At 36.9% G+C, this 13,905-nt stretch overlaps 3 protein-coding genes across 9 annotated transcripts in view; all 3 read left to right on the top strand.

Moving 5' to 3' along the window:
• Positions 1–13,905, top strand: part of SK (small conductance calcium-activated potassium channel) — a 349,222-nt gene that overhangs the window by 131,875 nt on the left and 203,442 nt on the right. The gene's annotated exons all lie outside the window — the stretch shown is intronic.
• On the top strand, positions 5,067–6,946 carry LOC110836596 (uncharacterized). Its single transcript, XM_022077942.2, has one exon. It carries the CDS (start codon positions 5,206–5,208, stop codon positions 6,658–6,660), a length of 1,455 nt encoding a protein of 484 aa, XP_021933634.1. The 5' UTR covers positions 5,067–5,205; the 3' UTR covers positions 6,661–6,946.
• On the top strand, positions 7,046–10,011 carry LOC110836597 (uncharacterized). Its single transcript, XM_087350019.1, has one exon. It carries the CDS (start codon positions 8,214–8,216, stop codon positions 9,621–9,623), a length of 1,410 nt encoding a protein of 469 aa, XP_087206145.1. The 5' UTR covers positions 7,046–8,213; the 3' UTR covers positions 9,624–10,011.

Raw genomic sequence — 13,905 nt, 5'->3', positions numbered from 1 at the left:
TCAAACGTCTGTTTCAAGTATAAAAGGGCGTCAAACATGTGATCCATAATAAAAAGGAACATTCGTGTCATTAAGTTTGATAGTTTTAATAAAAGTATGTGATGGAACGATTTTAATAAAATATTGAATATAACGCATGTTGGGTTGTGGAAACGAATTCATACAATTACAGAAGTATGTAATGTATTGGATTTCAAAGTCAGAATAAAAATATACATATCATTCGTGATGATATATTGCACTGCGCTCAACAGTTGTTCTGCCTTGTTTTAAGGATTGATGTTGTGGCTGGCGGGTGCCAATCCCCAGCCAAGTATCTTTTATCCTCCACCCCATACCCCCGAGATGACTGTGTGTCAAAGTTGACGTTGGGTTTTGAGGAAAGACTAACTTATAGCATTATGTCCGTCTGTCTGTATCCCACCGATAAGTATTGAGTTTGCTAGTCGATTAAAAATTCTGCACGAAGGTTTTTCTAGTTCAAGCTGTCACTTCATATCTCTTCAAAGTCACAGCAAAATCTTTGAACGTCGCAACACAAACAGCGGGACAGACTAACACCGTCTTTTGCTGAACGCGGTCAAATATGTCCCTACACAGTCCCACAAATATTATTATTATAAATATAAACGTCTTTTTCCTTCTCCCAGTCGTATCTTGCTAGTTTCGTTGTTTTATAGGCTGTTAAAATAATTAATTGCAAAAAATGGCAAAATATATAATTTTACACGATACAAAATTGAAATTCAATCGAGCTTTTAGAAAAACAGAAGCTCAGTGTCATGGTGATGAGTTTGACTGTAACGGAGAAGGCTCTCTGCTTTCTCTCGTATTTGTCTTGGCACGCATATTGCGGCTGGAGCGGTAATTTGCACAGGAACCTCCTGGCTCGTGCACTGAATATACACATTTCGACGTAGCCTGAAACATCTAACTGCTAATCACGCTTAATTGGCTGTACGCTGCATATAATTAATTTCAAACTCAAGCCATAGACAAATCGTAACTTGACTGTTTCTAATATCGCCTACTTCTGAAGGAATATCAGAGGTAGTTGATACGTTCATAAATTGATTTTTTGAAACAGAAACAGAAAAAATTACGAAATCGATTCTTGAATGAATGTCAAGAGGTGGCGAAGTATACAAGATATTTCTTGTTTTGTTCCAGTATTAAAGACTGTTAAAATGCCCTTTAAGGGTAAAAATTGTCTAAAAAATTATTGACCGTAAGAATGAATTTCGTGCTGAGAGAGCCCTTCATTTCGTCGAAAACATGCAAAATCTAGCACAGAACAGTTCACCCACCTTTGTTCTCAGTTCTTCGTTCTACTGACTCTTATCAAACGCATGCTTCTCCAATGAATTAATTGACCGGTTAATTAAGTAATTCTTTGTCTCCTCGCTGTTAGGGAAGTGCATTGATTGAGGCTGCGTGAAATTTAGCAGGAAGTGGAGAACATTCCACGGTGAAAACCTTCATAAATGTCTGTTCTCGTCTTCTGTAGGTAGTACGTTTCTCCGAAACGTCGGTCCTTACACGTCGTTACGTCCCAGGAGATCAAAACCGACATCTTTACTGATATCGTGCGCCTGCATATTTATTTCTACACTCTCTTTAACGGTGTGACATGCAGCTTTCGTATTTATGAAACAAAATTCTGCTGTGACACACACAAAGGAAACAAAGTAAAATTTAATTAATAAACGGAATAAGGATATTGAGACATACAGCTGTACACATTTTTGTTAATCTGGATCTGTGTTAGTCTTGAAGTGGTTCTTGGTTTGAATCCTACTAGTGAATAAAACCTCAAAAATAAAGTCAATAAATTATTAATCAGTGTTAACGCATGTGTTATTATGCAAACACTTCGGTCAGACTTATCTTTCGCAAATGAAACTGTCCTGTATGGCATTGTTTGTGTGTGACCATGACCTCGTGATTTGTGGGTAGGGAGCAACCACTTAGTTATGCTGTGCACAATGCTGCCATTCGCCAGTGAGAATTCGCTGTGCAGGTATATCACATGAAATATTCGTGGTGAGACGGATCGAGGTATCCATTGTCCATGCCACCGCTGGCAATTCAACATCAGAGTTTAGACGAACGCAATAACTTGAAACTTAGCGTGAAACGCTTAACAGAAATTTGTCAATGCTGATCTGAGCAAGTTTATCAGAGCTGTGTGTTCTTACAGATCTGCAAAGACATTCAGTGTTTCCTTATTTAATGCGTCCTCGAATATAAATCACATTACATTTTTAGAAGAATAATTGGAGGAATTACAGATATACTGACCAGACTTATGTCTGTTGAATAATTTGTGATACGGAAATTTTTCTATGTATTAAACGTTTGTTCTATTAATGTTCAGTATTCACGCGTCATTGCTTCTGTCTTGCAGAGTATTCATATAAAATTTATTGTCTGGCAAGCATACTTATTTTCAAGTAAAACTTCTTAAACACGATTATAAGTTTGATTATTGGTTCTAGGTAAAATTATTAAAATAGTTCTCGCTAAATAATGACACTTCCGGTTATATTTTCTGCCTGACCGAATCAAAATCACAACGCAAATCAATATATTCAGAAGTATTTATAGATATGCCTGCATATCCTACATGGGAAGATTAATTAACTTCGTATTTAGTTCTCCTTCATTCCCTTAGATACATCCTTCAGTGCTTGAAGAATATGAGTCTGGACGGATTATGCAACACGTCTGGGCGTGGTAAAGAGAAGAATCCCAGTGCTCCTGACCGGCATCGAACTCTGTTAGTACAATATTTAGAGCGTCACTACAAACGCAGCTATCCGTCAGTCCAAATGGTATGATTACAACTTCATAACTTCTTAAATTTGGGTTTTGTTAGTAAACGTTTTTAATATTACTGTCGGTCATCGGACCTTAGATTTGTTGGTAATAGCTTGGGAGAAAAGCAGGTAATCGGATAGTAGGTATGACACTTTTGAGAGAATACCACGTAATCATGTGTAAGGTTTGTTATTTTGGGGATCCCTAGGAAGGCATGATGACTCAGAGGAGCGACACATTTAAAGATAAAGGTTACCTCCTGTGTGTAGCTGATGGTCGGATGGACCCCGATTATAACTCACAACTTAACGAAGACATAAGAATAAGCAGTTGTGCGTACGAAGAGAGGGTCCCGATCAATATATTGGTTGCGCCGTGACCTTGTTACTAGTATGAAACTTGCTTCACCCAGAGACACCTACCGGTAATCAATTTATTGGAACTCTACAGTTTACAAACAGCAGTATAATAGTATGTGTGGTTTAATGAATTATGTCTGCCATTTGGAATTAATTAATGAGAAGAGTTTGGAGTTTGCTAACAATATTAGACTACCCAGTGTTATTAAATATTGCTAATACGCGAAGAGAGATTGGACCTATTGTCCCATAGGAAAAGTAATCTTTAAAATGTTACCTCACCTGACTGTACCAGCAAACATCTGCCGTAAACTGAGCTCGTGTCGACTTGTCTTGTCTTATTTATGTGTATGTACGCACGTGTGTGAGTTTACAAGTCAAAAATTTAGTCCGTTTCTGTATTAATTTGAATAAATAATTTTGATGCGTGAACATTTTAATGTAACTCCCGCATGCAACTATTATTTAACTCTTATTATGCAGCAAGTAATTCGTTGTTAAAGATATTGTTCATTAGAAATTCGTGTCTGCTAATTGTGTAATTATGTAGTATTATTAGTGGATAGAGTATTATTTTCCTTGAGGAGCTAATAGTGGTTCAGATAGTTTACAATTACCCTCTTTTTACGAAACCCGAACATTCATTACCGTGTTCACAAGAATCCAGATTTTTACCAAAATTTTGTGTGTATTCACCATCGCTAAGATTCGCACTACCAGCTAATTTAAACGTTTATTAATTTTTTTGTCTTTTAATGTTTTTGTATAATGTATGTTCCCAAAATTTTGAATGTTTTTCACTCTTTTCCATGCATGTAACCTGTTCGCATAATTGTCAAGTTTTAATTGTCTTAGAAAGAGATGTGTAATCGTAAAATGTATGTTTTGTAATCTCAATGTTTCTTCTTGTTCGTCTTCTTCTACGCGTGTTCCAAAACTCTTTAATTAAATACGAATATATTTAATTATCCTGTCCTAGTATATCAAACCCTTGAATTACGAGATTCGTGTTGTACATCGAAATATTGCACTCTTTTGAACTGTGTTCCGTTGTGTTGTATTCAGTAAATGGTTTTCGTATTGAGCGATCCTCTTCGTTATAGGTCTGTTGTTAATTTAGTCTGTTACTTGCAGTGACGAGATTTTGATTTAGGCTGAAAGTGTCTGACAGAATTGCTTAGGGATTTTTCTCATTCTTTTTTAAATTGATAAGCTGTTGTACATTTCTCTGGAATCAAATAACAACCAATTCCCTTCAGACATGATTTGTATGATTGTCTTTGAAAATTCTAGAAACGTTCTAAAAACGCTTAATTTAGGCTACTCCGAGGTATTTATTGTGTTTCAAAAAAATTAAACTTCTGTTCTCTCTTCATCACTGAATTCACAATATGCTTTTGGACTTACTCGAAGCTAGCTGAACTTAATCGACATCTATGTACCCTATATCTCAATATAACCTTTAATATCTCCTCATCTACTCTTCGGTCTCCCCAGTGATCTTTTTCTTGATTAAAATTGTGTACACACTTTTAATTTTTCTCACGTTTCTGCATGACCAATCAATTTAACCCTTCTTGATCTTTTAGTCCTATAAAGAAACGTTCGAGTTAGGAAGATCCTTATTACGCAACTTTCTCGCCTGGATATGAAAAAATTAGTTCATACAGCGTAGTATTATGAACGGAGACATTTTATACATATCTTCCTTTCTTCTCAGTGTTACCACGGTTACGCAATTTTCTTGACATTGTCAGTCTGTAACATCTCTTTATCCCAGTATACACAATCGTCATTTCATTGTAAACAATGCATGTCTGTCTGTATAATTATATAACTACCAACTATCTTGATAAACTGATACAATTGTAAGCAACCTCTGATCTGACGTGCCATAATTATTACGAAAAGCTTACGAAGAGAAACGAAACTTTCCGAATGTTAAACTGATAACTTAGACGTTAGTTACCACGCAAATACGAAGAGTGTGCTACTGCTGTGAGGAGTGTCTTAAGGTCTTCCAGTGATGGGTGATAATGACGTTATTGGACTTGACGACCATCTTGAAATAAGTTTGGAAGGTATCAGACAAGTTCTTACAAGGGAAATACCGCCTTACATTCTATCCCGACGACAAACATTCCAGTTAGGACCATCTGATACAGACTTCGTATGTTACAAAGTGTTGAATTGCCACTTCACGTCATTGTTGTCTTCGAAATCTGTAGGTAATATGACGTTCGATACATATCGTGCTGAAATAGAGATGGAGGAAAGTAGAAGTATTAAATTAGATGGTGAGGAAAGTCGTGAGGTTGTGATAAAAGAGACCTTAATAGTGAAGACGATTAAGGGTAATTCAGGTTCTCGAGATATGTATGACTCGAAACGCCTGTTTTATGTGGAAAGTAAGATGTTCAGTGATATTATACCGTTATTACTTTCGTCACCATTTACAGCTGCTTATTACAACCGGGAATCTTCAAGCAACCTTTGCAAATCGCACTTTTTATTTCCCAAATGCTACTATTCATGTAGAAAATTTAAGGACTCCCTGATTGTACTTGAAGATATTCAGCAGAGTGGATACAAACTTGTAAGAAATAACTCACAGTTTATGGACTTTAACCACATAGTTCTTGCCTTGGAAGGTCTGGCAAGGTTTCACGCTTTATCGTATGCAATGAAGAAGAAGGACCCTCAGAGTTTCTACAGCCGTGTGGTACAGGAAGTCGTACCAGGAAAGAAATACCGTGCAGAAGACAAAGCCAGAGAAAAATTGTATGCTTATGCTTACTTGAAGACTCTGCAGTTTGCAGCCCTCCAGCCGCTAGAAATGTTTGCAGTAAAGTACCGTAACACAGATGACAAGTATGATTCGGGAGCAGAGCGTTTAAAAACTTTGTTGCAAGATACTGTGGGTGTCATTCGCGAACTGCTCATTCCAAAAGAACCACTTGCAGTACTATGTCACGGAAATTTTAACATAAATAACATTCTTTTCCGGTACGATACAGACGAGAAACCTACCGAAGTGAAATTCACGGACTTCCAAAACGCCCACTATGCTTCTCCAGCAATAGACTTGTCTTTGTTCCTGTTTCTGAATGCTAGTCCCGAGCTCAGGGCTGAACGTCGGGTGCAGTTGTTCTCTTCCTATCATCTGACTCTCCTGAAGGCGATGTCTGAATTTATGGACTGTGCAGAGGAGGAGCTGTTACCTGAGTATAGTATAGAAGCTTTCAAGGAAGAATTTTCCAGACATGCAGTTTATGGCTACATTCTAACAGCTGGTTTTGTGGCTTCGGCACCATCAAAGCGAATTCATATTCACAAGATATTTGAAATGTTTAACGATGGTTTGCCTTTGAGAGAAAATATCGACAAGTCTATTAGAGAAAATTTAAAATTGGAAGGGGAAGAAGTAACTTACAGATTGGTTTTATTGATAAAAGAAATGGTGGATGAAGGATACTTGTAGCCGCCACTCCGATTAGTTTCCATGACTTTTTGGTATTTTCTTTAAGTACTATGAAACGTTACAGAAAATTGACTGTTTTGTGTTCTTAGAACTTGAAAAATAACCATGAAATCACAAATATTGTTCATTTAACTAGTGTGCACACATATTAATAAATTACAAGTAACTTTGTGTACTCTGAAACTTTAAGTCATCTGTATGTTGTTTTAAAGCAGTGCCAAATAATGTTGCTGTAAAAATGTAGAAATAAATTTGGAATTTAACTAATTCCTATAAGAAGGAAAATTATCACTATTTGTTCTGAGAATCTTACGAAACACAAGGGCAAAATATGCAGTTATTAATTCTTAACGCAGGTGGTATATAATTGTAAGATTGTTTTGTGAAGTTCAGCTACATCTTTCAGTGTTACTAATTGCTGGCTACGCCCGCATGCAATGAAAATATTAACAGCTTAATCCTTGCCCTTTCTTGAAGAAAAAGTTAACTGTCGGTCTTAGGGGTCACAGTGCTTTCTAGGGTCATGACCGGTTTTTGTAAAAGGAACCATTGTCACAGAAAATCACGATTTTCATTTCTGTGGAGTTCTACACGTATAGTATCACGAAGGGACGTATCGGTCCAATTACAGATTTCGTTATAAAACTCTTGGAGCTTTGGAGGCGGGGTTAAATTTAATATTGTATGATTCACTAAGCTTCCGGAGAGTTAGTTTAGGGGCTTCTAGGCCGCCAGCCTTTGAATTTATAACATTGAAGCAGGCAGATGTGCTTCAATGCTTGAACCAGTTCGTCCGACATCCTTTGATTATTTTTACTTTGTGGCCATCTCCTATTTCCTCTGCAAAAGTCTCGAAGCAGCACGAAATACACATGTGAACCCGGAGATTTAGACTTTGAAGTGGGGATCTCATGTCTCTTGTTCACCCTAGAACCAGCCCCTGAAACGAACTTGCCCTGTGCTCATACTCGCCCATCACGAAAACAACCTCTGACTGACACCTCATTCAGCTAGTTAACCACACACATCGCCACAAACTCAAAAGACCCCCGAGGAGAAACCCAACCGCAGAGGAAGAAGATTTCGAGGAACTTGGAGAGTCGTGGCCAATATTCCTGTTTGCGGTTTCGGAAATTAATGCAAAGAATGGAGATTTTTTTCAGAATGAATGTGAAGTACGAAATTGTCACAGGGCTCGCATTATTTCCTGAGCAAGCAGCCATGCTTACAGCTTAAACGATCCGTTCTCTCGAATATGTGTGCGGGTGTGAAATCGTAACTTGGACTTGGCAGAGAAAAGTCACATTATACGTGTATCAGTGTTTTACGTTATCTTCAAGTAAACATCGCTGTAATTAGGGAGGCCTTAACCGAGATTAAATTTTGTCACTATAAGTTCGTCGTAAATTGCATTGTGATCTAAAGAAGTGAACATCTTTCAGGGTCAATACTAGTAAGTGAAGGTTCCTGTTATAGACTGCATCTGAAAAATCATGCGTGTGAAACTGTTCTAATTGAGTAACTGGTAAGGTTATAGTGTTGGTGACAACGACATGGCTGATACTAGTTGTAATCTGCAGCAAGGGGACTCTCTGAAGAGAATTAAACAGACCATAATTGCCGAAGTGCCAGCTTACCTCGAGTTCGCAGGAGGAAATTTAATAAAAGATTTAGAAAATGACAGTGATGGTATCACTTATAAAATTTTGGATTGCTCTGTTAAGTTAGTGGATCCACTTCAACTAGGATTTCATGCTGCATCGGACATGTATGAGGCAGAAATACATATAGAAGGCAACAATAGCAAACAGGTACACAGTGTGATGGTGAAAGCAGTGCCATCTAATGCAATACTAAGATCATTACAAAATTCTGAAGATCAGTTTTTTAACGAAAGCAAGATGTTTTCTGAAATAGTTCCATTGTTGCTTCAGACTTGCGCTAAGTCATCTTGTGGAGATAGGCATTCTTATAATTTGTCGGCAGTTTGTGACTTGTTCCCAAAATGTTACTACGTTTCGCCAGATCCTGAAAACGGCATGATCATACTACAGGATTTGAGAACACTTGGATACAAGATTGGAGGGGATAAGACGATGGTAATGGATTACGATCATATTGTATTGGCTCTAGAAGGGCTGGCAAGATTTCATGCTTTGTCTTACGTAATGAAGAAGAATGATTTCGGTAGATACGAACAACGTGTTGTGACTCAGATACGAGATGCAAGGCGTTTCGTGAGGAAACAGGCTGTATCAAATTCGATAACTGTAGGTTACTCGGAGTTCATGCGTCACACTACAATGTTGGCGTTGGACAAGTTTATCGAGATGAAGCTTGATGTGGGTGGATTGTATACGGATAAAATTATAAGGGTGCGACAAAAGATAGAAGATTGTAGTGCACTTCTGAGGGAACTACTAGCACCCGAAGAACCGCTCGCGGTTCTGTGTCACGGTGACTTTAACAGGAACAACATGCTTTTCCGGTATGATTCAGGCGGCAAACCTGCCGAAGTGAAGTTTCTTGATTTTCAAAATCCGTTCTATGCTTCTCCTGCCATAGATTTGTCGTTTTTCCTGTTCGTGAACGCTAGTCCAGATCTTTTGGGAAACTGTTGGGATGGACTGTTCTCCACATACCATCAAACACTTCTGGATGCACTTTCAGAGTTTCTGAACTGCCCGCAAGAGGATCTGCTCCCTGAGTTCGGTATTGAAGCTTTCAGGAACCAATTTTCTAAATATTCTCTTTATGGTTTTATGTTAGCGACTTCTTTTATCATAGCAAGTGCAGATAACGACCCATCTGATGTGAATCCCTTTGAAATGTACAATAATGGTATCCCAACTCTGCAGGAAATGGACATTTATGTAAAAGAAAATGTAAAATTGGACAAAGTTGGAATTATTGATAGGGTGTTGCAGCTGACTCAAAAGCTGCTGGATGAAATTTGTCTGTAAAAATGGTGCAAAACTGTGTGTGATTACGGTTTGCGTGACACTCTAAATAATTTTCTGGTGGAGTTAAATGTGAAATATTCTCCTCAAACAGCAGCTTTTCATCATAGCTCTTAAAAAATAAACTTTTCGTCGTCGTATTTGTGACTAAAATCTTACTGAGGTAGCTCTCAATAACATTGCTGCAGCCGCATTATGGGAACCAATTTTTTTAAAAAAATTGTGTGTAAGGGCTTAGATATACGCCAACTAAACCACACTTTGGGGCCTCAAGATGTGAGGAGCCTGTAAAATGTTTTAACACTTAAATTAATCTGTTGTGTACTGTTAATCTTAGCTTATACGGTTGTCTCTGTACATCAGTGCTAATATAACGCTTTCACACACATTAGTTCCTTATTTATTCTTTTATTTTAATGTCCCCTTCAGTCAGAATAATATATATATATATATATATATATATATATATCGACTTCCAAATTTTTGGGGCCTCTTAAACTTGGCATAGCTTAGGGCCTCAGAAGTTTAAAGTTCGGCCCTCACTAATAGGACAATACTTAAAAATATTCCATGGCCACATCCTTTAAAATCACCGCAAATAATATTCATATCATGTTATTCGACATTTCCTAACTTTGCACTTAATACAGTGTCTTTGTGTGACATGATATTAACATTCTTTGAACTTCAAAACCTTAATTTTCATTTCTTTAGCTTGGACACATCAACTGGCAGCTAAATTGAAAACAAAATCAAGGCTTGTTATAGGAAAGATTATGCGGGGATTTGCTCTTCTTTGCACGTGTTCCGATTTAATTGTCTCGACAATTTAATTAAACTTGCAAGACAGGGGCTTTGAATCTTTCCATGAAATTAATGCAGAGTGAGGCAACGCGATTTAGAGAATGCCAGAAGAAGAGACTCATTGAACTACTTTGTTGTCCAACAGTAATGAAGGTAACAGCAGTAGACCAAATGGTGATATGGTACTGTGGAAAAGAAAGGCTATTTATACGTGTGGTTTAGAGAATATTATTTAAACGTCGTCACGGAAATCATGAAAATAGACGCAAATAATCAATAAATAGCAAATTGAAGATTTCTGTCTTCTGGGTTGCTGCGATGACGCCCTGATGACGGAGGCAGTATGACCTCTGAAACATTGATAAACATCGACCAGACTACACAGCGCAATAACCCAGAAGACAGAAATATTCATACTCACCGCTGTGAATAGCAAATTCTTTACTAAGACTGATTACGTAACTCAGTGGAAGTGGGTATTTCTTCACAAAATCTCACCGTTTGGCCTTATTTTTAGTCGACTTCCCACCTGTTTTATGATATTTATTATTCTGATTATTATTATTATACTATCTACGTTCTCTTCTCCCAGTCCGTTTCCGTCCTAAACGTTCTCTTTATTTTTTAAAATTAAAATGCATACTGTATGCTAGAAGTCAAGAGCCTGAGGCCCGCGGGGAGTATGTGGCCCGCAGAACCTTTTTATGCGGCTCGCCATATGATTTGAAAATTAGCCAATGCAACATATCTTCTGCTACTGATGATAACATATAATAAAAGAGGTTTGCAGTAAAGAAAGTGTTTCTGATTCCTGTTTTGTGTTGTGTGCATCTTATAAATAAGCCATAAACAAGTTAGTAACAGTTACTAGTCTCATGTCAGAAACAACTCCTGTACCACATGCTACGTTCTTCGTTACTATAGCTACCAGAATCGACGTTGAAAGTCGGTAGTTAAAATGAAGAGAGCTGTTCAGTTTCAGTGATGATAATTTAGGTACAGCCTGTAGTACCAGTAATACAGCAGAGTTACGGCTTAATTTATTGGTCTTACATACAAACATTGTAAATCTGCGTTACGGACGCACTAAATTGCTCTTTGTCTTTAGTTACGCTGCAAAATGGGAACTCAGTTTCATAAGCGACTACTGTAATTAAATTTTAACGCTAATATTATCGAAATCATTCCATATTACTTTTAAAAAATTCTTTTAAAAATAATGAAATAATCGATTTCCTAAATCATCCACATGCAGATTGTATGAGCTAAACATGCCAACTACCATTGCTTGTATTCTATATGAAAGTGAAACTTGGTTTAAGATAAAGCAGTGAGCCTATTAGTTGAGGTTCAAATGTACAATTTTTGACACATATCAGAAGTTGTACCAGATTAGATAGAACTAAAATCAAAGATAGAGGGCCTATGGGCCTATTCATTGGGTAAGTGGAAAATAGATGGTTGCTGAGAAAATACAATTAATCCACCTCAGCAGAATGGACAACAGTAAAATAGTAAAACTTGCACTTCGATTACAAACTAAATAAATACAGAGGCATAAGAAAGCCATTCGAGAGCTGACTTTATCGTTGAAATTAGCTGAGTCCAGTATAAGAACACTCGTGGACTCCGCAGGCTTAATTACTAACAAAACTGCTGCCTAAGGATTAGGTCTAGGCATATAAAACGTAAAAACTTGGTTATAAACGTAGACTAGTCGACCTACAAACTGCGTACGAAGCATGATTCTATATATCAACAATTATAACTATGGCTAGTATGTAATTGTACTTACGCTCAGAAATGGTCATTAAGTGTCATGGACTTATTAATGTGCAGTTCTTTGCAGTCACAGCTAGCAGATTAAGGATTCTGAAGAAAATCTGGCTTCTTAAATTCCTCCAAATGAATATTTCACCGCCGCACAGTGAACGTTAGGATCGTACACGTAAAATTTGTAGATTACACTTAGTTTTGAACACATTCTGCCATTACACTGCAAAACTCGTGAACAACCAGATATGGCCCCTAGACACGGGATAGGGCTGGCTATGTGTTGAATAATCAGTCGCCGATAGGGGTGGTCCTGGGGTCTACGCTACGTGTAAAAATCACTTACCTTTAAAAATTAGGATGTTATAAAATGTCGCAACGGCCCACCGACTTAAACTGATATTTTGAGAATAGAAAAGGTACGAAAAATGTAATTATATGGATTAAACTGGCTGAGGATAGTGTCAAGTTGCGTGTTGTTGTTACTGAGGTAATGACATGTCGGATGTCATAAAATGGGAAATATCTTGACAATGAAGTAAATACAAACTTTTCGAAAAGTGCCTACATCTTTGAATAAATTAAGGTAGCTTGTTTATTTGTTTATATATTTCGTCGTTCGTTGTAGTATAAAACACAAATATCGATCAAAGTACCGAATGTGTTTTGCTAGGGGCATCTGATACATTTGGAAACTGCGAAACATGTAATTTGAAAATGTAATATTTATGCAAAATCGTGTATATTTTATTTCAGGTTAGTTGCAGTTATTAGTCGAACGATCGCCCACGTAGTGAAGCACGAATTACCATTACGTCCTTTATACTACGGTAACTCGGCAGTGATACCGCATATGACTACGTACTGACTCGTTTTATAAATATTTCCGTTTTTGAATATTTATGCGCTTTACATATTCGCACTTGACTCTCAAATGTTGTCTTTTCGGATATATGATGCACACAGTGATTTCAGAAGTAAATATTTAGAGACATTAATATTTTGCTGAATTGATATTTCTTTATTTAATGAATATATGTCTGCTCGTATAGCTTATTAATATTGATTGATTTTATAATTGAAACACACACAAATGTGGTAACGAATATTCCATGTACGTAATCATAAGCCGTAATAATGATTTGTAATAGCTGAATACATAACATCTGCTTCTAGACTATTTCGTGCATGTGATTTAGTGACATCAGAATGTGGTTGGTTGTCTAATTTGACAACAATTTTTATAGAATAGTAAGGGCTCTGTATGCTCTCAGAACCAGTGTAGCCCGCGTGTAATTAGTTCTTAACAAACACGTAAAAGATTAGTTTTTCAAATCGTTCAAAAATCTGATTTGACTATAAATTCAGTTTCTTATAGAATCACTTTATAGATTATTATTTACAATTTTTAATATTCACTGCCACTAGAGCAGATACATTAAGTCTTAATATACACATTTCTTAATAGAGTTTTCGAATTTTCGTGTTCATAACACAGCTCATTATTTGTTCATCAGCCAACATAGGGTCCTTATATAACCTAATAAAATAGCAGATACTAATAAAATATGATAGATTTATATCATAAATATAATAAGTTAGCTCAGCGGGAAAGCATCTGGAGTGTGTTCCAGAGAAACCGATTTCGATTTCTGTATGGAATAAGAGCTATCCTGAAAAGAGATTTAATGTTTCTCCTCAGTCCCTT

This window comes from Zootermopsis nevadensis, unplaced genomic scaffold (genome assembly GCF_977971745.1).
Source record: "Zootermopsis nevadensis isolate Lab colony 2312 unplaced genomic scaffold, Znev_1.0 Znev_ptg000002l, whole genome shotgun sequence".
In the NCBI taxonomy this organism is placed as follows: domain Eukaryota; kingdom Metazoa; phylum Arthropoda; class Insecta; order Blattodea; family Termopsidae; genus Zootermopsis; species Zootermopsis nevadensis.
The sequence above is the reverse complement of the archived record's forward strand: the minus strand, read 5'-3'. Positions and strand labels throughout refer to the sequence as shown.

Excerpts from the sequence above, each read along its gene's own strand:
- LOC110836597 (XM_087350019.1), top strand. The coding sequence starts at position 8,214 with ATGGCTGATACTAGTTGTAATCTGCAGCAAGGGGACTCTCTGAAGAGA.
- LOC110836596 (XM_022077942.2), top strand. The coding sequence starts at position 5,206 with ATGGGTGATAATGACGTTATTGGACTTGACGACCATCTTGAAATAAGT.